The sequence below is a fragment of the Lynx canadensis genome, chromosome D2 (genome assembly GCF_007474595.2).
Source record: "Lynx canadensis isolate LIC74 chromosome D2, mLynCan4.pri.v2, whole genome shotgun sequence".
NCBI lineage: Eukaryota > Metazoa > Chordata > Mammalia > Carnivora > Felidae > Lynx > Lynx canadensis.
In genome coordinates, this window is record NC_044313.2 from 1,251,474 (window position 1) to 1,273,665 (window position 22,192).

Genomic DNA, 22,192 nt, shown 5'->3' on the forward strand with positions numbered 1-22,192 from the left:
CGTGTGTCCTTCCTATTGGAACTGGAGGAAGGGGACATCACGGGGGAGGGGTGTCCCCCCAGTGGTCTTCCCCCGGGGACGGCCCCCCAGCCCCAATCACATCACACAGCCCTGCGGCTGAAGAGGCCACCCTGCTCCCCGACCCTCTGAGGTGCAGGTGCGTGTGTGTGTGTGTGTGTGTGTGCGCGCGCGATATGCAGCCCACTCTCCGACATCACGTTCACCGACCTATCTTCTCTGCACTGATGTCACATATAATCGATTCCTATTCCTGAGCTGTATCCTGAGGAACGCCCGGGGCCTGGGGCTGAGCTGTCCCCTCCCTGCACTGTCTGGGATGCAGGACCAGAGCACAGGGAGCATCGGCGGCGGGGGGCTCAGAGCTGTCCGGCTGCCCCCCATATACCGTGAGCATGCTTCCCACCCGGCACCATGGACTGGAAACGTGGACCCTGGCACATATTTCTGGGACGGCCCACCAGCGCCAGCTCGGCTCTCTGAGGCCACCTCCCTCTGCCACCTCCTCCGCGGCTGCTCCCGCAGCGACTGTCTGGTGAGTGGGCCACTGTCAACGCCATCGGCACCCAGCAGAGCCTCTGCCCTGCCTCGAGGGACCCTGATGGGTGAACAGAAACATCACGCCGCCAGATTCCAAGCTGGGCGATGCCCGCTCCGCACACAATTACCTCGCTGTCCTCACAATCCAGGGGGCGGGAACTAATGCCTCCGTTTACCGCACGGACGCCTCTGGCCTCAGGCGTCCGCTAGCGGCAGGGTCGCTTCCGGGCCCCTCGGCAACGCTCGGGCCACCTCTCCCGGGCCACCGGGGGCAGCTCTCCCTGAACAGGGGCCATGACGTGCGCTGGCCTTAGGGACGGCCGGTCCAGGGGAGAGAAAGGCACACGCAGTCTGGAAGCGCTGCTGAAGGTGACACTGACCTGAGGGGTGGGTAACAGACGCCACCAAGGACACGCTCGCGCCCGAGGAGCCTCCCACCTCCGGGACGCCCCGCAGCGCGCCTCTGAGGAGCAGCCAGACCGTCCCTGATTCGGATTCACCCTCTCGGGACAAAGGCAGCCTGAGGCTCACATGAGAATCCCGGTTCTCAAACCCGAGTCAGCGAGGACGGAGTCCCGGTGACCGAGCGGTGTGTGCAGGCACTCCCCGGTCTCGGTGCCACAAAGCGGACACCCTCCAGGCGCACGAGTAGGGACGCCTGCTTCCACGGGGCCAGCCGACGCGCAAAGGCAGGGAAACGCGCACTTCGCGGAGCGGGGGCGCGCGCACACTTCGCGGAGCGGGGGCGCGCGCACACTTCTCGGAGCGGGGGCACGCGCACACTTCGCGGAGCGGGGGCACGCGCACACTTCGCGGAGCGGGGGCACGCGCACACTCCGCGGAGCGGGGGCGCGCGCACACTTCCTGGAGCGGGGGCGCGCGCACACTCCTCGCAGCGGGGGCACGCGCACACTCCTCGCAGCGGGGGCACACGCACACTCCTCGCAGCGGGGGCACACGCACACTTCTCGGAGCGGGGGCACACGCACACTTCTCAGAGCAGGGGCACACGCACACTCGGAGCGGGGGCACACAAGCCGGAATCCCCAGAGAATGAGGTTCCTCACATGCAGCTGCGTTCAGTTAACTTGCAGCAGCGTTACTTCTCATGAATCCTACTTTTTCAACTCATTTTAAATATCCATTTGAGTTCTGCCTTCACAGGGCAAAGTGCTGACGGGGCAGTAGGGCATCTCGGACCTCACTGACAGGGAGACGTGCAGAGAGTGACCCCACGGTGGTCACCCTGGACCCAGGCACCCGACGTGTGAGCAACTCCCCCCGTTTCTCCCAAATCTGCACCTGCCCCGCCAAATGGTCCTTACCCTGTGAGCCTGGTCCAAGGACTGCTTCCTGTAATCCAGCTCCTCATCAAGGTAACCCTTCTGCTTACTGAACAGCTCCTGAAACACAAGAGGACCCGTGTCTCGGCCTCGGGCACCCACCTGGCGGTATCGTGCTGCGGACACGAGGCAAGACGCCCACCAACCTTCTCGCTCTCCAGGTCAACCATTTTTCGGTGCAGGGCTGACTCCGTCTCTTCGATCTGCTGGAGCCACTGGACACAAACCGAAAGAGCAGGTGACGGTGACCTTTCCGGTGGCCACACGGGCACCAAAGCCATCCCACCTCCCCCCAGGCTCCACAGGCGGCCTAGGAGCGGGGGTCGGGTTGGCACTGTGCGCTCCGCGTGCCCAGCGTCCAGACACCCCCACTTCGCCTCCAGGAAGTCTGTGCCCCACTTCTCCAGGGAGGGGAGGGGAGGGGAGGGTCGTTAGCAGGGGTTCGGCGGGAAGATACACCCGAGAGCTCAGCCGGAGGACGTTCTCCCCCAGTCCCATGGCCCCTGGAGCCCGACTTGCCGGGACTCCCTCTCCCCTCCCTGCCGGAGGCCCCGGGAGTGGGTGCTGACGGCCGGCCCGCCAGCCAGACTCTGGCTGGGGGGGTGGGGGCCCAGGTGGGCCGGGCAGCACCCAGAGGAGGGTCCCGGTGGGGTGAACAGAAAGCAAATGGTACACAGACCCACGACACCGCCTGGCCCTTGGGGAGGAAACTGAGGCAGAGTCGGCCTTGACTCAAAGTCTGGCGGATGTGTGATGTGCACGCACGTGTGGTGGGCGCTGACCGGCGCGTTGCCAGACTTCCCAAGGTGGACAGGGTTAACGGCCTCCCCACCCCCAGCCCAGAAGCCCCTCCGCCAAGGACCGCATCCTCTCTGAGCTCTGAGCACAGAGAGAGAGGCCTGCGGGGCCCAGCCCCATCCCAAGAGCATCCACACGGGTGCTATGGTTACCTTTTCGGCCAAGGTCAGGACCGTCCTAGCTTGTATGACGACCACTTGCTCCTCGTTGGTCAGATTCTGCACCCAAAGCAGACACGTGTGCAGTCAGGGGCAGCGCTTTCAGAGGTGCCCAGACTGAAATAATGAGGTGGGGGGGCAAATGGGGGTGCCGGGTGCAGTGTGGGTAGGTGAATGGGGGTGCCTGGTGGGGGGGTAAGAGGAAGGGGATGAATGGGGGTGCCAGGTGGGGGGAATGGGGGTGCCCAGTGGGGGGTGAATGGGAGTGACCAATGGGGGGTACGAGGAGGGAGGTGAATGGGGGTGCTGGGTGGGGGGTGAATAGGGGTGCCCAGTGGGGGGTATGAGGAGGGGGATGAATGGGGGTGCCAGGTGGGGGGGAATGGGGGTGCCCAGTGGGGGGTGAATGGGAGTGACCAGTGGGATGTATGAGGAGGGAGGTGAATGGGGGTGCTGGGTGGGGGTGAATAGGGGTGCCCAGTGGGGGGGTATGAGGAGGATGAATGGGGGGTGCCAGGTGGGGGGGATGGGGGTACCCAGCAGGGGGGGTGAATGGGAGTGACCAGTAGGGGGTACAATGAGGGAGGTGAATGGGGGTGCTGGGTGGGGGGTGAATGGGGGTGAAGGTAGGAGGTGAATGGGGGTGCCCGGTGGGGGGGGTACAAGGAGGGGGATGAATGGGGGTGCGAGGTGGGGGGGATGGGGGTGCCCAGTGGGGGGTGAATGGGAGTGACCAGTGGGGGGGTACGAGGAGGGAGGTGAATGGGGGTGAGTGTAAGAGGTGAATGGGGGTGCCCGGTTAGGGGGTACGAGGAGGGGGATGAATGGGGGTGCCAGGTGAGGGGAATGGGGGTGCCCAGTGGGAGGTGAATGGGGGTGATCAGTGAGGGGTACGAGGAGGGAAGTGAATGGGGGTGCTGGGTGGGGGGTGAATGGGGGTGCCTGGTGGGGGGTAAGAGGAGGGGGATGAATGGGGATGCCAGGTGGGGGGAATGGGGGTGCCCAGTGGGGGGTACGAGGAGGGAGGTGAACGGGGGTGCTGGGTGGGGGGTGAGTGGGGGTGAACGGTGGTGCCAAGTAGGGGCTGCCGGGAGGGGGGTGAATGGGGGCTGTGAGGGGTGCAGGCAGGGGGTGATTGGGGGAGCCGGTGGGGAGGGGTGAATTGGGGTTCCTGGTGGGGTGAGTAGGGGTGCCAGGAGTGGGACTGATGGAGAAGCACAGGGGACTGGGGTCACCTCTAAGGTCACTTTTTCTGAAATGGTCTCCTGGGGTCTTCAACCCCTCTACTCCTGACCCTGGGGACTCCGAGGTGCTTCTCTATTCTGTCCCCTCTGTCCTCCATTGCTGGTGACCAGGACACTGTAAATAGCCAGCTGAGGCAGAGGCGGGAGTGGGGGGGTAGCATAACACAGGCAGCGGCAACACACGTGTCCCCGCCGTTCCCATCTGCGTCTTTGTTGAAAGCCAGCTGCCGCATGTGCAGCCCGCGTTACTATTATTAAAACACCGCCCGGACATGCGGGGTGAACACCTGACACTCATGGCTACGAAATGGTGTCCACCCCTCCCTGGCTCTTTGTCTTTTTCTGCTCAGCGTATTCATGCCTCTTCCCAAGGGGCCACCTGGGTGCTCCTTCTGGGCGAGTCTGGCTTTGGGGCCAACGAGCGTCCTCGGAGGCTACAGGCGTTTCACTCACTCGGACCCTGACTCCCACCTGCAGCAGCACCGGGGCAGAGCAGGAGCTGGACCGTCCCCACTGCGGGGCCCAGTGTGCGGGACAGCCGTGGTGTGGAGAGGAAGCAGAGACCAGAGCAGGGCAGAGGCTGCTGGGATCACTGAGCCGGAGGACAGCCCCCTACAGCCTGGAACGCCCTTGACTCAGGGTCAGTCTGTTCAGAAAGCCCTCCCCAGGGCAGGGGTCTCTCACCATCCTCTACCCTAGCAGCAGTCAGCAAAGGGGGGGGGGGGCAGTGACCAGGTGCCACAGGCGCAGAGCAAGCTGTGTCCTTGGGTCACAGTGACCCCGACCCGGCACGGAGCCGGGCTGGGCACACGCTCCTCACACCCCCAGCTCTCGGGGAAACTGGCCAGGCGCCCGTGCACGCCCTCCTCCCAAGCCAGGAACCAGGGAAGGGTGAGCAAGGGGCTTCAGGGAGATCCTCCCAGGACATGGTTATGCCGGGGGCTGAAGGGCCTGCAGCGTCCCATGGGGCGAGCAGCCTGGCCAGGAGGTGACCCCGTCCCCAGACCCCAACCTCAGCCAGGTGCCATCTGCTCCGCCTTCCCGGGGTGACCCATCTCTCCGCGGTCCAGGTACAGCAGTGGCGAGTGGCGCCGCCCACCAGGGAGGGCGGGGATCCACTCGGCCCCTGCCAGCCTCTGCTCAACTCCAAGGGCCCCGACTCTTGAGCAAGCCGAGGTCTGGGGTTCAGGCACCCACGTAGCCAGTCTGGAGGCTGCGAGCTTCTCGGGGGTGGACTGTGCCAAGCAGCCACAGCACGAGTATGTCCTGGCCGTGACCGTAGCAGGGGCCAGGCTGTCCCTGTCACCTGCTTCAGGTGCCAGGCCACTCTGAGCTCCAGGAATGGATCTGTGGGCTCAGGCTCCATGGGGCACAGTCTTGGGTCACGAGGTGCGTGTGAAGTGTGCCCATATGCTCAACTGTGACCACCTGAAGGGATGTCCTCTGACCCACTGGCAGGAACCGCCATGGTCTCCCCACAGTCACCCGAGCATAAATCTGAAGGTGTGTCCGCTAGGCCCCAATAGCCTCTGTCCCCATACTCTGAGGCCACTTGAGGGCCCCATGGCTGTCCTGCCTCCTGGTGTGCTCTTGAGTAGGCAGCTACAGGGTTGGGGAGGGGCCCTGGACTGAACTGGACAGAGGTAGGCTGAACCTACACCAGCTCTGTGACCCTGAACGGGTGTCCTCTTGGGCCTCAGTTTCTCCAGCTGTGAATCGGAAGGTTAACCAATATGGTTCCCAAGAGCCTGTGATGGGGCCTGGCAACTCGGGACCGGACCCCATCCTTGCCACGAGCTGAGGCCTCAGCGACCTACAGCCGAGATGGGTCTGGGGGAGGGCCAAATACAGCCAGCGGAGCCTCCCTTCCCAAGTGAAGGGGGGCCAAGGACAGAAGGGTTCTTGTCGACACAGGGCCCTGTACACGTCACAGCTGCTGGGAAGAACAACTAGCCCCAGGAATACGCGTGAGTGCCTGGGTTTGGGTGTGTGTGCCTGAGTATGTGTGGGTGTGTTTACACGCATTTGTTTTTGAGTTTTTCTCTTTCCGCTTCATGCAGTGCGCTAATTTGACTAAGTGGCTTGCTCTTTCTCAAGAACAGTGACCAGGATGGGGAAACCAAGGTGTCTTAGGATTAGCCGTAGACTGTATGCTTATTGGTATACCTTGGAGGAGGAAAAGTTCTGGGTGGTGAGTGAGGCTGCCTTCTAGCACAGCTGAACTGCTCATTGGACAGGGGACTCAATGAGCGCAGAATGATGGATAAAGGGCAGATAGAAGATGGGTGGATGGATGGATGGGTGGATGGATGGATGGGTGGATGGATGGGTGGGTGGAGGGATGGGTGGGTGGAGGGATGGGTGGAGGGGTGGGTGGAGGGGTGGGTGGAGGGGTGGGTGGGTGGGTGGGTGGAGGGATGGGTGGGTGGATGGATGGATGGGTGGGTGGATGGATGGGTGGGTGGAGGGGTGGGTGGAGGGGTGGGTGGAGGGATGGGTGGATGGATGGGTGGGTGGGTGGATGGGTGGGTGGATGGATGGATGGGTGGATGGATGGGTGGGTGGGTGGGTGGAGGGATGGGTGGATGGGTGGATGGGTGGGTGGATGGATGTGTGGATGGATGTGTGGGTGGATGGAGTATGGGTGGATGGATAAATGGAGGATAGAGGATGGAGGGAAGGAGTAAAGATGGATAGACGAATGGAGGGATGACAGACAGGGTAGAGGGTGGAGGGAGGGATGCACGGAGGATGGGATGAAGGGGTACAGTCACTCAGTAATTAGTATTCTTCCAGGAGTTTGCCGTAGAAATTGAAACTGTCTCCTTAATAAGATTTGCAGATTATAAATGGTGCCTGCCCCTCTCCCAAAACCAAGGAGATGGGAACCCCTAAGAGTCTGGGCTATCTAAGGTACAGGAAGGAGCTGCAGAGTATCAGGGGTATGGAGAGGATTCCAGAAACTGAGAAAACACTAGCCAGAAGCACCACTGCCGGAGGGGACGGTGTGCAGGCGGAGGCCCCCCCACCCAGCAGAGCACAGCACACGGGGACAACATGAGAAAGGGGCCGCCCCAAGCGCTATGGCCGCAGGGAGGGTGCGGGCGGGCAGGGCAGCTGTGGCAGGTTCACGGCGGGACTCACGGGGCCCCTGACCCCGGGGGGCTGATGGGGGTGGTGGCTCGCATGAGGAGGCATGCACAAGTCAGGAGAGCGACATACACTTACGGCGTTATCCCCCAGGATGTCCAGCTGCTTCATCAGCTCCGCGACCAGGATGTCCTAGAAAGACAGACGGGCTGGGGTGAGCGCCAGCCGGGTGGGCAGCACGGGGCGCAGGGAGGGGGGGTGGGGGGCTTACCGTCACGCCTTCCGCTTCGCAGTAGGCCTGGAGCGGGCTCTTCCCTTCCGCGAACGGGGTGTGGTGGAGGTTGATGGCGGGCGACTTCCTCTCCCTTTCCTAGGACAGAAAGCGGGAGGCTGGCGCGGAGCTGTGCTGGGGACCCGCAAATAGGGTCCACGTTTGTGAAACGAAGCCCCAAGGGCGGCAGGCGGCCCCTGTGCAGACAGACGCTGGCGGAGAAGGGAGCTCCCGGCCCAGACAGGCCCTGGGGATCCGGCTCAGCTCCCTGCTCCCCGGTCACCACCCCCGCTGCCGACCTGCCGTCCGCCGTGAACTCCAGGGCTGTCGGGAGCCTCAAGGAGCGGGTCCTCCACAGGCCGACCACAGCGAGACCCTGGGGACCCCCACCTTCTCACAGTATCGTACAAAGTGTGGTCGCTCCCACCAGCAAGGGTCATGCCCTCGTTGTCACCAAAGGTCCCAATGGTGACCAGGACTGAGAAGGGGGCCCCCAAGGGGTGTGTAGGCGGCCAGCAGGGCAAACACCAGTCCAGATCACTTCCTCATGCCTCACAGGGGGACCGTGCCCCCAGCTGCCCTCACAGGGAGCAGTGACAGTGGCAGGTGAAGGCAGAAATGTGGCCGTCCACGCGTGGCTGGCCCTTTCCCCGAGGGAGCCTTGCTCCGCTCCCTCCGCTGCAGGAGGCCAGGGTCATGGCAGAGGACAGACAAAGGGCGCCTGGTCACCGTGTGGCACCCAGCTGCCTGCACTCAGGGGCTTAAATGAGCAAGAAGGAAACGTCGGCCGGGCTGACCACTGTGGTCAGGCGTGTGGCCCCCACAGCACAACGAGGCACAGCCATGATTGTCCAGCCCCCACGGGTCTAGAAGCAGACACTCATGTTTCATTCTTTCGGGGTACGTTTTGTCCTTGTTTCCTCCATGGTTCCCCACGCAGAGAGAAGCCCCCTTTCCGGCCCTCCCTCTTGGGGTCATGAACAAAAGCTCAGGTCAGGAAGGCCAAGTGACCGGCCAACAGGCCTCCCTCCGTCCGCGGCTGGTGGCCTGTGCCCCTTGTGCCCACCCCGGCTCCGCAGGCTGGTGGCCGGTGCCCTGACGCCCGCGCCCGCCCTGAGACACACCTCCAGCTCCAGGATCCGGAACTCTAGCAGCTCGTTCTGGTCTCTTGCATCCTGGACCTCGTGTCTTAACCGACCCTCTTCCGTCTCCATTTGCTTGATCTGTAAGATAAAAGGCAGATGAGATGCCTGAGGTCACAGGTCAACTCCCCAGCTGTCCTGACAGCTGCTGGCTCTCTGTGGGGACAGCTGACCCACCCCAGTGCCCAGAGCCCTCACTCCAGCTGGAGTCCATGTGGGTCCATCCTAGTGAGACAGGGTTGAGTCTCCAGCCGTTGGTTAATCAGGATGGGGGGACGCAGGGGCAGATCAGGGGGCGAGGAGCCCCGAGAGCCCGGAGCTCGGCCTAGCCATCTGAGCAGAGATGGGGAAGGGAAGGGACCCATCAAGGGAAGAGACGGTAAGATGTCCCTGTATGACAGTGCTCCTTAGAGCCCAGGCTGGCCCAGAAGCAATGGAAGGGCCATGAGCCATCGCTGCCTGACCCCCTCCACAGCGAACTTTACTAATTAGGAGGTTGTTTAAACAGAATCAGAAACATGCACGGCCCATGCCCTCCCAAGGGTGAGTGCCACGCATCCTGGGGCACTCGGCCTTGTGAACACAGGAGAGGGTGTTCCAGAAGGGTGTCTGCTGCGGGCAGGGGGCTCAGCCCATCTCCCGAACTGAGTTTGGGGAACTGAATGCCCTGCTGGGATGCTCGGGAGTGGGTGGAGAGATGGTTCCAGGGGTTCAGCACCCAGCAAGGGAGCCGTGCATTCAGGGGCAGGGCCTTATCACAGTGCACGTGTCACAGCTGAGGCCGTGGGGGAACACCCACAGGCCAAGAATGTGACCCCACGTCCGTGGTAGCCAGAGAAAAGTACAGGTTTGAAGTGTGCACAGTGTTTGCACATGGACATTGTGCATGTGTGTGTTTAAATGTGCACGTGTATGTATTGCATGCATATGAGTGTGTCAGTATGTAAGAAGTGCTTAAATGTATGCATACAAATGTGTGTGCACAGAAACATATATGAGAAGAGTGAGTACAGGAGTACAATGAGCATGTATGTGTGCACACAAGCACGTAGGTATTTTTGTGCACACACAAGCATTTACGTGTGCGCAAGTGTTATGTGTACGAGGGAGTATTTAAGTGTGCACAGTGGTTAAATGTGCTCATGGGTGTGTATGCAAGAACATTTAAGTGTGCACGTGTGTTTGCATGCACACGAGTGAGTGTGCACGTGCATGTTTAAGGGCACACAAGATTTTAGCGTGCACGTGAACGTTATGTGTGCACACAAGCATTTCCATGCACACACGTGTTTACGTGTGCAGGTGAGCACCAGAGAAGGTGAGCACAGCTGTCCTGATCTAAGATACAAGCGGGAAGCACATAGGTGTCACTCGCTGTTCAAGACATAATACCCAAAGCCCCGCGTGGGACTGACGGCTTCAGGCGGGGCGGGTGACTGAACTGGGACCCACGGCCTTGGTTTGGGGGCTGCTGGTCTGTGGGAAGCACCGTCGAGGAGGTGGCCCTGAGGCTCGTGAGGACACCCTCGTCTGGCTCTTCTCGGTAAGGGCGGTGGATGCCATGGAAAGTCCTTGGCCCAGGGCGAGGGCTGTGGCTGGGAGGGAGGGGCCACAACGGCACCGTCACGTAGGCATGACAATGGTGGGGCTGCGGGAGCCAACTGTAAGCCCCGATGGCCTTTCTGCCTCTGAACATGTAGCTCCGGCTCCCACCCCGTTCCGAGCCACCTGCTACAGCACTCTGGGCCCTACCCACTGGGGACGGTCCCCAGCTGCCCAGGTGTCATCTGACGAACCATGTACAGTCCTCGGCCTTTAGTGCTGTGGGTCCCTCCCTGAACCGGCCCCAAGAACGGGCTGGATCAGAGAGGTGGTGATGTAGGCGGAGGTGCCCACGAACGGACGTCTCACGTCCAGGGACAAGGGGAAGCCAGGCAGCTCCTGGGAGGAGCTCAGGCCACTAACAGGCACTGGCCAGCTGTGCACCGTGTTTCCCGACCGGTCACATAAAGTCTTCCAGCCAAAAAGCCCCAGTCTGGGGGCAGGGTGACAGGGACGACAGCATTTTGGAGCCTCCTGTTAGCCACAGCCAGGAGAGCCCATGGCCACGGCCACAGCCACTGCCAGGGAAGCTTTGGTCACGTCACACGCCCTCACAGTTGCGCGGTGGTGACAGAAACTGAAGCCCAGCTCCCGGGGACCCTCAAAGGACCTCTTCCCGGAATACAGTGTCCTGGCTCAACAAGGCTTCTGAATGGGGTAACTCCAGTGGTTTTGAAAGGAAACCTCTTCCACAGAGCCTGCCTGGCCCTCGCCAACCACAGAGCCCATCCGTGGGACAAAACAGGAGCCCAGACGCAGCTCTAGACGCACGGCTCACCGTCTCCAGGAGGCGGAGGGGGCGGCCTCCCGGGAGTGAGCCGCCAGCAGGCCCGGCGAGGGGGCGGCCACGGAGGCTCTGCCGAGCGACCCCCCGCCCCCCCACCCCCGCCCAGCAGCGCTGGCCGCACACGCCCGGGAGCACAGGGGAGGCGGCCAGAGGGCCGGACGGCCACAGACATACCTTCTCCACGAGCTCTTGGTTCCTTCGATACAAAGCTTGCTTCTCTTCAATCCACTTCATGTCCTTGGACGCAGAATCGAATTGGAGAAACAGATTCGCCACAGGGTTAATCTCCAAGTCAGCATTTAAATCACAATTCAGCAGAACAGAGGATCCGACCAAAGGACTCAACACCCAGCTTCTGACATGACCACCCGGGACGGCTCATTCGCACAGCTAATGAACACCTCTGAGTTCACCCTGTATCTCCTGGGAGGGGCCCGGACAGAGCAGACGGGGGCAGCCCCACTTCAGGCGGACCCCTCGCGCCCCCACGTGGACAGCGCTCCCGGCCAGGCACCAGCGGCACGTGGTACCACGTGGACGTCACGGGTCCGGGGACCCTGACTGGAGCCGGCGGGAGCCAGGTTCCCTCGACGGGGTGGGAGGGGGGCGCCCGGTCCATCTCACTCTCGGACACTCAGACGGAGGCATTTGTGCAACAGCGAGAGATGTGTGTGGCCGCCCTGCGGACCCCGCCCCAGGGTCAGGCCCTGGGGGAAGCACAGGGTCTCCGGCGTGCCCCCTGCCCCCTGCCTCCGCAGCGTTTCCAGTCAGGTGTCAGGAGGAAGGCCTATTGCCCCAGCTTCTTCCCAGCAAAGTCATCTTTGAAGCTTGAAAGACTCATCTCAGCAGATGAAAGGCAGCGTTGTCTTTTCTCCTTCTCCTCTTCCTTCTCCTCCTTCTTCTTCTTCTTCTCCTTCTCCTTCTTCTCCTTCTCCTTCTTCTTCTTCTTTTTCTTCTTCTTCTTCCTCCCCCTCCTCCTCCTCCTCCCCTTCCTCCTGTCCCTCCCTCTCCTCCTCCTCCTCCTCGTGTCCCAGCTACCACCACTGCTCCTATCCAGCATGGCGTGGGGCCCAGGGATCTCACTCTCGAAGTCCAGGCAGGGTCCGTGAGGACTGTGCGCAGCTCAGCTCCAGAACGCCGTTCCTGCAGCCCAAGTGTGCCGTGGCCGCGGGCGGAGATGTGGTGGCCGTGGTGGGGCGCGAGCCAGTCTGGCGCTGAAGCCTGGCCACGTGCTCAGGCAGGGGCGCTCACAGTGTGGCCCCGGTGTCACTCAGGCCCTCCTCTTGCCCGGCCGGCCGTCCACCCGGCAGTTGACACGTCGAAGACCGCCGTGGGTCTGCACGGGGCTCGGTGCTGGGCCAGGCGCCTCCCAGGCAGACCCTCCCAGCCCTACGTGGACGTCGTCCAGCCGCATCGTGGCTCCACCTGGAGTTGCGCCATCCAGCAGGTCACAGGCCCGTGGCCAGGGCGGGAGGATGCCCTCCCGCGGGGTTCGAAGAGCCCCGAGGTGGTGAGGGAGTGAGTGACAATCTCCAGGGGCCTGAAATCCTGGCCCCGAGCTGGGGGAGAGACGGGGCCCACCCAGACCAAGCCCAGAGAGGCCACGCACTCTCGGCCGGGCGCGTGCCCGCCCCGTCAAGGCTGCTGTCTCCTTCCTCTGGATACAGATTTCTTCCAGTTTTCACATTTTTGATTGAGGTATGAGTCTTCAGTGCGCAGCCAATAACTTTCACCCGCATGCACGCACACGGGCCGCCGCCCTCCCCAGGAGTCCGTGCCCCTCAGGCTCCCTCCGACCCCCTGGAGCCCCCCAGGGACCCGGGCTCCGCACACCCACCTGTCCCTGCTCAGCCAGGGTCTGCTCGAGATCCTCTATCCGCGTCTGGGCCCTCTGCACCTCTGCTTGGAGCTGCTCACGGGTCTGTAGGACGGGAGGAGACATACATCCAACTTTCTCTAAAAGCCAGGACATACCCACAGGGACAGAGACTCTCAGCGACCTTCTGCCTTCTGCCTCCGCCACCTCTGCTACCGGAGAGGAGACCGTTCTCCCCTTTGCAAGGAGTGCTCAGCACGGAGCGAAGAACTCTGAGGCTGGTTTGAAGCAGGCGACCTCACTTAGACCACAGGGACGGCCTGCAGACTGGCTCTGAGAGCGTGCTGGCGGAAGGAAGTCTGTTCACAGGATGGAACAGCTGATGGGCGTGGCCGGGCGCGGCCCAGGGGGGCTGGTTCCAGTCTCGAGGGCGACAGTGAGGACACTGGCAGGGCTTGGCCATCTGCCCAGCAGGGACCAGACGCCCTTCCCTTCCCTTCCCGCACAGGCGCCCTCTGCCGGTCCTGGCTTCACCTGGATTCTGCTTGCTGACTTCACTTTCTCCCCCCAGGGCCCCCTGTGGAAGCCCACCCTCACTGCCCTGGTGCGTGCAAGGCCCCCAAGGGTCCAAACCGCCCTCCTGGGAGTTCATGTGCACTCGTGAGGTCCAAGCTATAGGGCACTCCATTCTTCTGGTGCTCCTGCTCCCCGGGGAACAGCCTCCAGGGCAGATGAGGGCACAGGGTCAGGGGTCCCTCAGCTTGGGGAGGGCAGGGTATCCCCTGGCCGGGCCCTGGGTGCCTCTCCTCATGACATCGGTGGACCCGGCTCTCCCTCCCCCGTCCCCTCCCCTGGCCTCTGCTCTCCATCCGCAGAGATGAAAGGGAAGCTGGCCGGGGTCCTAGCTAGTCCCCACCCGATTCCCTGGAGGCCCAGGGGCTCTCCAGGCAGCCAGGACACACACGGTCTAGGGGAGGGGACCCCGCTGACACTGTGCCCTGGTTCGAAGACGTCCGTGCTCAGCCGGCCAGCCAGAGTTGCAGAAATGGCCAAGTGGTGTTGTCCCGTGCGGCTGGGAACAGAGCTGGCCCCCAGGCCCCACAGCAGCAGGGCCAAGACCCTTCGGTCCACAGGGACGAAGCTTATCTCTCTATGCTGGGCACGCCCTCTGAGCCCCGGCAGAGCAGGCCACGCATCAGGGACGGGGGTAAAGGCGGTTTGGGGGAGGGCGGCAGGACACAGCCCCCCACCACGGCCTCCCCTGGCGGCCGGCAAGGGCACCTGCCTTTGGCGGATGGACCATGGGTACCTGACCCAGGGTCCAGGGAAGCAGGGGCAGGAGGGGACCCTACCTGCTCCCGGCTGGGCCTGCCTGGCGAGGCTCAGGGGAAAGGGGGGCACGGCATCCGAGCTCAGCGTTTACCGGACAAACAAATAATCTTGGCTTGTTTCAAGAACCGAGCTGCGATGCCGGGCCTCCTCCGGCTCTGGGCCTCAGTTACGGGGAGGTCCCAGGAGCGCCACCAGCAGGTTGGCCAGGAAGCCGACTTTACCTTGTCCGCCAACTGCAGTGCCCAGAGGGACAAACCTGGCTCTCCGGGGGGGCCACCGCTCACACCTGTGCCCGGGGCTGCCCTGGGGTCCCACCCGCGGCCGGCCAACGGCCAGCGCCACTTCCCAAACACGGGCTCCCGACGGCCTCGGCGAGCATCGCCGGGCCCGACAATAACCGCGGGACGTGGGAGAGGGCTTGGCCCGGAAGGCGAAGCGATGCCAGTGTCCCTGCCAAGGCCGGGGGGTCAAGCGGGGAGGAGCCCCGGCGGGAGCCGGAACGTCGTGGAGTAGAAGTCAGTTAGACCTTAACTTCTCGCTCTGCGTCCAGCGTCCCTCCGACCTGCTCCTGCAGCAAGGCGTAGGCTCGCTGCAGGGCCTGGTACTCCATGGTCAGCTGCCGGAACCTCAGCTCCGTCTCCTCCTTGGCCACGCCCTGGAGAGGTGCACGGAGACACGCTGTTACCCGGGGCCCCGGGGAGGTGAGCCGGGAGCCCCCAGGGCCAAAGGCCCAGCGGGCTGCGCTGAGGCCAGGGTGAGCCTCAGGGGCCGGGAGCCCGGCCAGGGCCTCAGCTGGGGCCCCCCTGCGGGCCAGGTGAGCGCTGGGCCCGAGAAGGCGGTTCCTCCCCACCCCACCGCACAGCTCAGGCTCCCTTCCCACGGCCATCCCCACATGCCTTCCGGCCGCAAGGACACCCGCTGCCCCTGGGAAAAGGCGGGGGGTTGCGGCTGCTTTGGCGGGGCCCCAGCGGACCCCGAAGTGTTTGCTGCTCCAAGGAGAACACCCCGGTCTGCTGTGGGAGGGTGGCTGTGTCTGAGAGTGACCGGAGCCCGGCCCCTGCTCCTCATCCCCGGGTCCAGTGGCAGCACTGGGCTACCATGGCTTAGGTCTCTACGTGGGTCGGCGGCCATGGGGCCACCTGCCCGGATCTGCCAGGGGAGGCCTGGCTCATGGCCCGAGTGCCCCTGGACAGGTCCGTGGACCGCCTGCCACTACGTGTCCTTCAGCCACAGGGGCCGGGCGGGTCAGACCAAACCCAGCACGGGCTTCCTGCGACATGAGGGGGCTCAGATGTCTGCTTGCGTATGAGGGCGGTTCCTTCCGGAAGGGGGGTTGGGCAGGACAGGCTGGCTGGGCTTTTATCAAAGACAGGGCTGCTCCTCATTGTTTTGTTGCCTCGATGTACGTCTCGGCGTGGCCCGGACCCCCAGGGCAGCCTGCGAGAGGCAGGGGTGCAGGCAGCCAGGGAGAGGCACGTGGCCCTCCTCGCCAGGTCCCTGGACCCCCGGAGCCCCACCCCTGCCCGTGCAGAGGCCCCGTGGGACGCTACCTCATCCAGGTCATCGTCGGGGGTGCACGGGGTCTGGTCCGTCCTGTCCGTTTGGTAAGAGACAGAGGAGCCATCAGATTCCAGGGAAGCCTCTTCGTCGTATCCAAAGAACGTCTCCACCACAACCGGCTTCTGACCGAGAGGGACCGGGTTAATCCACACACGGACCCATGTGCCCTCCCCACCCCATGTCCACTCTATCCAAGTCCCTCCTGCCAGTGTCCCCGACTCTCTCCCAGATACAGGCCCAGACGGTCCCAGGAGCTCCCCGCGGCCTCCTTCTGCTGAGTCCCCAATGGGGCCCTTCCCGGTCAGGCTCATGAGGGTCACCGGTCACTAAGGCTGGAGGGCGCCGTGGCCGATGCTCCCTGCCTTCACCATCCCGTCCTCGGCTGCTGAACCTGTCCTGCACGTTGAGGGCTCCTGGCCTTTATCCCAGTTGCCCGGATTCTCCCCACTCCTGCCTCACGGAAGCCCGGGGAGCAGGGGGGCCCGGCGGAGAGCAGCAGGTCCACTCTTACCACTGCACTGCCGGGCTCCCGGGCCTCCAGAAAATCTCTAAATACTCTGCCATAATCCCAAAGATAGAGACCCCCAAACCCTCTCCCTCCTCCCGTGGGCCTTTCTGGGGGCCAGAGAAGCCAGCATTTGTGCCTAAGGAATATCGCGCAGCCTGTGTGAGGAACGACCACTGAGCATTCAAAAGCCAAACGAGAAAACACTCATTTTGCAGAAAGCAGCACACAAGTTACTGTTCCTTGAGGCTATCTCCTGAATCTCCTTTTTTAAAATTAATTAGTTAATTTATTTGTTTTTGAGACAGAGTGAGCACAAGTGAGGGAGGGGCAGAGAGAGAGAGGGAGACACAGACTCAGAAGCAGGTTCCAGGCTCTGAGCTGTCAGCACAGAGCCCAACACAGGGCTCGAACCCACAAGCTGTGAGACCATGACCTGAGCCAAAGTCGGACGCTTGACCCACTGAGCCCCCCAGGTGCCCCCTCTCCTGAATGTCCTCTAATAAAAAGCACACATTTGTTGAGAAGGATTGTGCTTCCAATTCCCTACGGGCGCAGGCATGCCTGGGAGGGACCTGTGTGGGGCCAGCAGACGGGTGCTGCAGCCTGCAGTGCTGGCCGGGGACCATGTGGTGACGAGGCAGGCCTGTGGACTCCAGCGCAAGAGGGAGCTCTAACTCCGAGCTGGCAGAGGAAGGTCAGGGTCCAAGGCTAGCCCCTCCTCCTTGCCGTCAGAAATCATATCTTCTCTGGGAAAGTTAAAAGCAACAAGGTAGGATTTCTAAATTCAAAATTATAATCATTGTATCGATTTGTGCTCGTTTTGGTTATTGTACAGTAACGATTTTTAAAAACAATTGGGGCGCCTGGGTGGCTCAGTCGGTTAAGTGTGTGTGTGACTCTTAATTTCGGCTCAGGTCAAGATCTCATGATTTGTCAGTTCAAGCCCAGCATCAGGCTCTGCACTGACAATGTGGGGCCTGCGTGGAATTCTCTCTCTGCCCCTCCTCTGCTTGTGCTCTCTCTCTCTCAAAATAAATAAACTTAAAAAAATAATAGAATTATTAGGGCACCTGCGTGACGCAACCTGATGAGCGTCTGACTCTCGGTTTCTGCTCAGGTCCTGATCCCAGGGTCGTGGGATCGAGCCCCGCATTGGGTTCCACTGCTTAAGATCCTCTCTTCCTCCGCCCCTCCCCTGCTCGTGCACTCTTTCTCTCAAAACAAATAAATAAACATTAATAAAAGGAAATAATAAAATTATCTTCTTTTCACCTCCAGAGAGAAACTCACTCCTGTTAAGTGGCTTTTAAAAACACGCGTTTTGTGTGTGCACACGTCAGTGCTGTCTCCTTTACCTTGGGGAGTTTCGCCATTTTCTTTCTTTGCTTGCGAAATCTTAAAAGCTTATCTCGCTCCTGCAAAAACCAGCGGAAGAGATTTTCTGAGTGGTTGAGCAGCTCAGTTAATGTTCCCGCGCGGTCATCTGAACGGACTTGCAGAGTGCTTTCTGGATGGGCACGCTGTATGCTCATGAACACACGGCCCTGCTCAGGGAGGACCATCACACTGCAGGCGCTGATGCCCTGTGGCTTCCGCTTGGGCTGAAGTGAGTGACGGCCCACGTTGGGGGGGCCCTCCCCCTCCCCCCACACCCTGCTCAGGGGGGCCCTCCCCCTCCCCCCACACCCTGCTCAGCGTGCAAAGACGCCTTCAGAGTGTGCGGGGGAGGGGGCGGGCTCTGAGCAGCACGCACACCGGAACCGGAACCGGAACCGGCAGGGACGGTGGCCCAGCCCTGCTCCGCACTGTCTGAGCAGGTGTCTGGAAAACGGCAGCCCTGCACAGGTGGAGACAGCTCCTGCAGAGACAAAAATCCCATTTCTCCCCAGGGAGCTACACGGTGTTTCCGTGGCCCTGACCACGCGCCAGCCACGCTTAGACTGCTGGACCACGCCGGCGGGGGAGAAACCCGTGGGGGTGCGGTGCCCCAGGGACGGCAAAGCTGGGTGCTGGCTCCTGCAGGCATCACCAAAGGCCATGTGGGGCACCTATCTGACCCTAATGGATGGGCTTCTCGGCCAGTGCTGCAAAGCCTTTGGGCAGGTAGCGAGTGCTGTGTGGGCACAGCCACCTTTGTCTGGACTGGAAGGAGCCACCAGCACCAGGGGTCCCCGGGACAAGTGCCCTGGAAAATGGGCGTGGATGTAGGAGAGAGAATTACTTACCAGCACACTCTTCACGTAGCCGGCGGTTTCGAGGGTCTAGGGGGAGAACAGCATGTTAGAGAACTGGGGGCCCAGACCTGCTCCTGCGGGAGACCCCGAGCCTGCTGGCTGCCCCAAACCTCTACCGATTCCCACTGCCTGGAGAGGGAGCATGTGACTTGGCCCTCGTGGTCCTTTTTCCCTCCCAAGGGCACCGTGAACCTGCAGAAGTGCCCAGGGGCCCTCAGCTCAGGGCTGAGGTCCTGTCACCTTCCTTTCAGAAACTGAAGTACAATTGTAATTGACCAAGATTTCTTCCTTTTCCTATATTCCCCCATAGATTCTCATTATCGTGGGCATCGACGGTCACTGTGTGCTTGAATAAAGAGGTCAGCTCTCAGGCATGGCCAGAGAAGGCTGTGTTGGGGAGACGCCATCCTGCAGCCCGCAGTGGGCAACTTCCTGCTACTCTGGAAGCAACTTAAGTTGCTTGGGGCAACTGGCCTTGGGGCGCCTGGATGGCTCAGTCCATGGAGCATGGGACTCTTGATCTCAAGGTCTTGAGTTCAAACCCCACGATTGGCATAGAGCTTACTAAAAAAACCAGGAACAAAAAAACAAAAAACAACAAGCCAGGCCAGGCCAGCACTTCTGGGCCACAAGCCACACCAGCAAGAGACGATGCTGTCCCTTCGGATGCCCCTGGAGGTCACAGAATGACCAAGGCCACTTGCTCTGAACAGATCATTCAGATCAACAAGAAGCAGAAGGCCCCCAAGCAGGGTAATTGGAGGGGGTCTGATGCAGGACTATTTGCAAAACTGTACTGGGGCTGTAGGGGCCACAGGGATAGGGCAGTGTAGAGGGCTGGATGGGCCCCCCTCCCCGGGAATGCCCAGAACCTGGCTCTGGACCTTATCTGGAATAGCGCCTTTGCAGGTGCGTTTGAGTCAGGGCTCTGGAGGTGAGACCATCCCGGATTAGGGTGGGCAGGTGTCCTCAGGAGAGAAGAGAACCGGAGGGACACAGAGAGCAGGCCCCGCGGAGACAGGCGGAGCTCAGAGAGAGGAGAGGTGGCGATGAACGGACCCCGCCCTGGCGCTCCCTGAAGCAGCGGGGCCCTGCCCGCACCTTGACTGGATTCTGGCCTTCAGACGGAGAAGCGAGCTAGCCCCCAGGTGTGCTGCTCTGTCCCGGGGTCCCAGGAGCTGACACTGCGGCATTGCTGCCTTTGAAACCCCGGGTCTAAAGCGAGGAGGGGACCACGCAGTTTTAGCGCTGGGGCCTGACAGCGGGGCCCCTAGGGAGGGCCGGGAGGACTCCCCTGCTGGGTTCCCCAATGCAAGGACCCGGTGGGCGGGGAGGGGCCGAGGGAGGAAGGAGGGGGAGGGGCCCAGGGAAAGAGGCGGGGCCTATGAGGACGGGCTGAGGGAGGAAGGAGGGGAGGGACCGAAGGGGGGAGGGGAAGGGTCGAGGAAAAGAGAAGGAGAGGGGCTGAGGAAGGAAGGAAGGAAAGGACGGAGGGAGAGAGGAGGGGCCTAGGGAGGAAAGAGGAGAGGGACCGAAGGGAGGAGGAGGGGAGGGGCCGACGGAGGGAGGAGGAGAACAGGGAAGGAGGAGGGGAGGGGCCCAAGGAACGAGGAGAGGAAGTGCTCAGGGAAAGAGGAGGGGCCGAGGGAAGGAGGGGAGGGACCTACGGAGAGAGGCAGGGCCTAGGGAGCCGGGAGCGGAGGGGCCCAGGGAAAGAGGGGGCAGGGGCCCAGGGAAAGAGGAGGGGGCTAGGAGGACGGGAGGGGCCGAGGGAAGAAGGAAGGGAGGAGCCCAGGGAGAAAGGACGGGCCTAGGGAGACGGGAGGGGAGGGGCCGAGGAAGGGAGGAGAAGGACCTAGGGAAGGAGGAGGGGAGGGACCGAGGGCGGAGGGGAGGGACCGAGGCCGGGGGGGAGGGGCCGAGGGAGGAGTGGAGGAGCCCAGGGGGAGAAGACGGGCCTAGGGAACGGAGGGATGTGATTGAGGGAGTAGAGGGGTGGGGCAGAGAGAAAAAGAAAGAGTGAAAGAGAGGGGCCAAGGGACACGGGAGGGGTGGAGGGGAGGGGCTGATAAGCTGGAGGGGCGGGGCAGAGGGAGGGGAGGGGAGGGCAGGGTCGAGGGGAGGGGCTGGAGGCGGCAGAGGTGGGGCCGAAGAAGATGAGAAGGGTGCGGCCCAGGGACGAGGGAGTGGAAAGGGCTTAGAGGTTGTGGGGGGGAAGGGGCGGAGAGGGAAAGGACGGGAAGGGAGGGGATGAGGCGAGGGGCGGAGGGATAAGGGGAGGGGCGGCGGGATAAGGGCGGGACGGCGGGATAAGGGAGGGACGGGACCCGAGGGGGATGGGGGCGGGGCGGAAAGAGATGAGGGGGCGGGGCCGAGGGCGATGGGGAGGGCGGAGGCTGGAGGGCGCAGGGGTGGCGCGGCGGGACGCGAGTGCCCCGCGGAGGGGACGCCGGGCACCTTAGAAAGCTCGTCTATGAGGTTCTGCTGCTCCACGATTTGAAGTTTCAAGAAGTCAACTTCTCTTTCGTCTTGACTTTGATCCAGGTCGTTCAAGGAGCTGGGTCTCCTTACGATCCCGGCTCTTTGTCTCTGCCAAGCCAAGCAGACCGCGGGGGTGGATGAGGGGCCGACCGGGCGACGGGGGAACGGGGTCTTCTTTGCCAGCGGGCACGCGCAGCCCGTCTGCTGGGGGGCAGGGGCCCCTCTGCTCGGGCCTCGGGGCAGCGGGCTGCAGGGCCCTGGGGACACGTGCGGGGCGAGTCTGCACCCCAGGACGCGGCGGCGTGAGCGGCCTGCCATCCCTCACCCGCCGCCTCTTCCCAGCTCAGCGCGGGAAGAAGGCATTTCTGCAGCCGGGTGCTGAGGACACCCCACTCCCGAACGTCGTACTGAGTAATCACTCTTTGGCTAAACTCTCGCCCGCGGCCTCTGGGGCCTTTGGGACGGAAGGGACGCAGGACACACCCGCTAACCATCCCACACTCCGTGGATGTGCAGGAGTGAGCCTCCCCCAACGCGGGGTCTGCGGGGTGCTGCTCGGCCGACTCCTTCCCCTCCACGCAGGCCTTCTGGGACTCTCCCCATCTGTGCCCGAGAGTTTTCAGAGTGAGAACAGGCGCAGTCCAAGGTCCTCGTGTTACACCCCGGCAGCAGGCCTGCGGCTGGGGCCGGACTTGCTCAGTGACCTCCCTGCCGGGTTCCCCCAGGCGGCGCCCAGGACCGCTCCCCAGCAGTGCTCGGACCCTCCTCTCGCAGCCAGCAGGCCTGGGCCCGAAGGCCCGCGGGGATGTGTGAGCAGTGGGGGAGCTGGTCGCTAGCTGCTGGTGAGCTCTCGAGCAATCCCGCTGGCCTGACGGACCAGTCAGGGCCCCTTACCATTTCTATGTTCTCCTGCGTGACAAATTTTAGCTTGTTTTCTATCCGACGCAAAGTGTGGGACAGATCTTCATTCTTCCGAGTGAGACGCTTGTTTTTATCCAACAACGGTTTGTATTGACTCTCAGCTTCTCGTAAGCGCTTTAACTGAAAGACACGACACGATTTTAAGTGTGACATGGGACCAACAGTCCCTGAACAGAGTCGGCAAACCGACCAGAATACGCTTTGGCCAACGGTCCCGGGCCAAGGCTCTATTTTGCCAATTAGAGCTGCAGTAAACTCCCCCGCCCGTGACCCCTCAGGGCTCTTGGAGAAGCTCACCCTCAGACACAATCACCTGGAAATTTCAGGGCCTGTTAGGACTAATCGTG

General features: G+C 62.4%; 1 protein-coding gene across 7 annotated transcripts in view; it reads right to left on the bottom strand.

Annotated features, from left to right (window-relative positions):
* Positions 1-22,192, bottom strand: part of JAKMIP3 (Janus kinase and microtubule interacting protein 3) — a 113,166-nt gene that overhangs the window by 22,271 nt on the left and 68,703 nt on the right. For 4 of the 7 annotated variants that reach the window (XM_030334102.2, XM_030334101.2, XM_030334099.2 and 1 more), the window contains 14 exons: positions 21,819-21,965; positions 20,901-21,032; positions 18,435-18,470; positions 17,565-17,624; positions 15,692-15,823; positions 14,668-14,796; positions 12,831-12,914; positions 11,168-11,230; positions 8,587-8,685; positions 7,463-7,561; positions 7,324-7,383; positions 2,852-2,917; positions 2,048-2,116; positions 1,884-1,961 (listed from right to left, as the gene is read on the bottom strand). In XM_030334102.2, coding sequence (XP_030189962.1) covers positions 1,884-1,961; positions 2,048-2,116; positions 2,852-2,917; positions 7,324-7,383; positions 7,463-7,561; positions 8,587-8,685; positions 11,168-11,230; positions 12,831-12,914; positions 14,668-14,796; positions 15,692-15,823; positions 17,565-17,624; positions 18,435-18,470; positions 20,901-21,032; positions 21,819-21,965 — 1,254 coding nt within the window. The remainder of the gene's footprint in view (positions 1-1,883; positions 1,962-2,047; positions 2,117-2,851; positions 2,918-7,323; positions 7,384-7,462; positions 7,562-8,586; positions 8,686-11,167; positions 11,231-12,830; positions 12,915-14,667; positions 14,797-15,691; positions 15,824-17,564; positions 17,625-18,434; positions 18,471-20,900; positions 21,033-21,818; positions 21,966-22,192) is intronic. The other 3 variants (XM_030334100.2, XM_030334093.2, XM_030334103.2) reach the window with 3 other exon arrangements.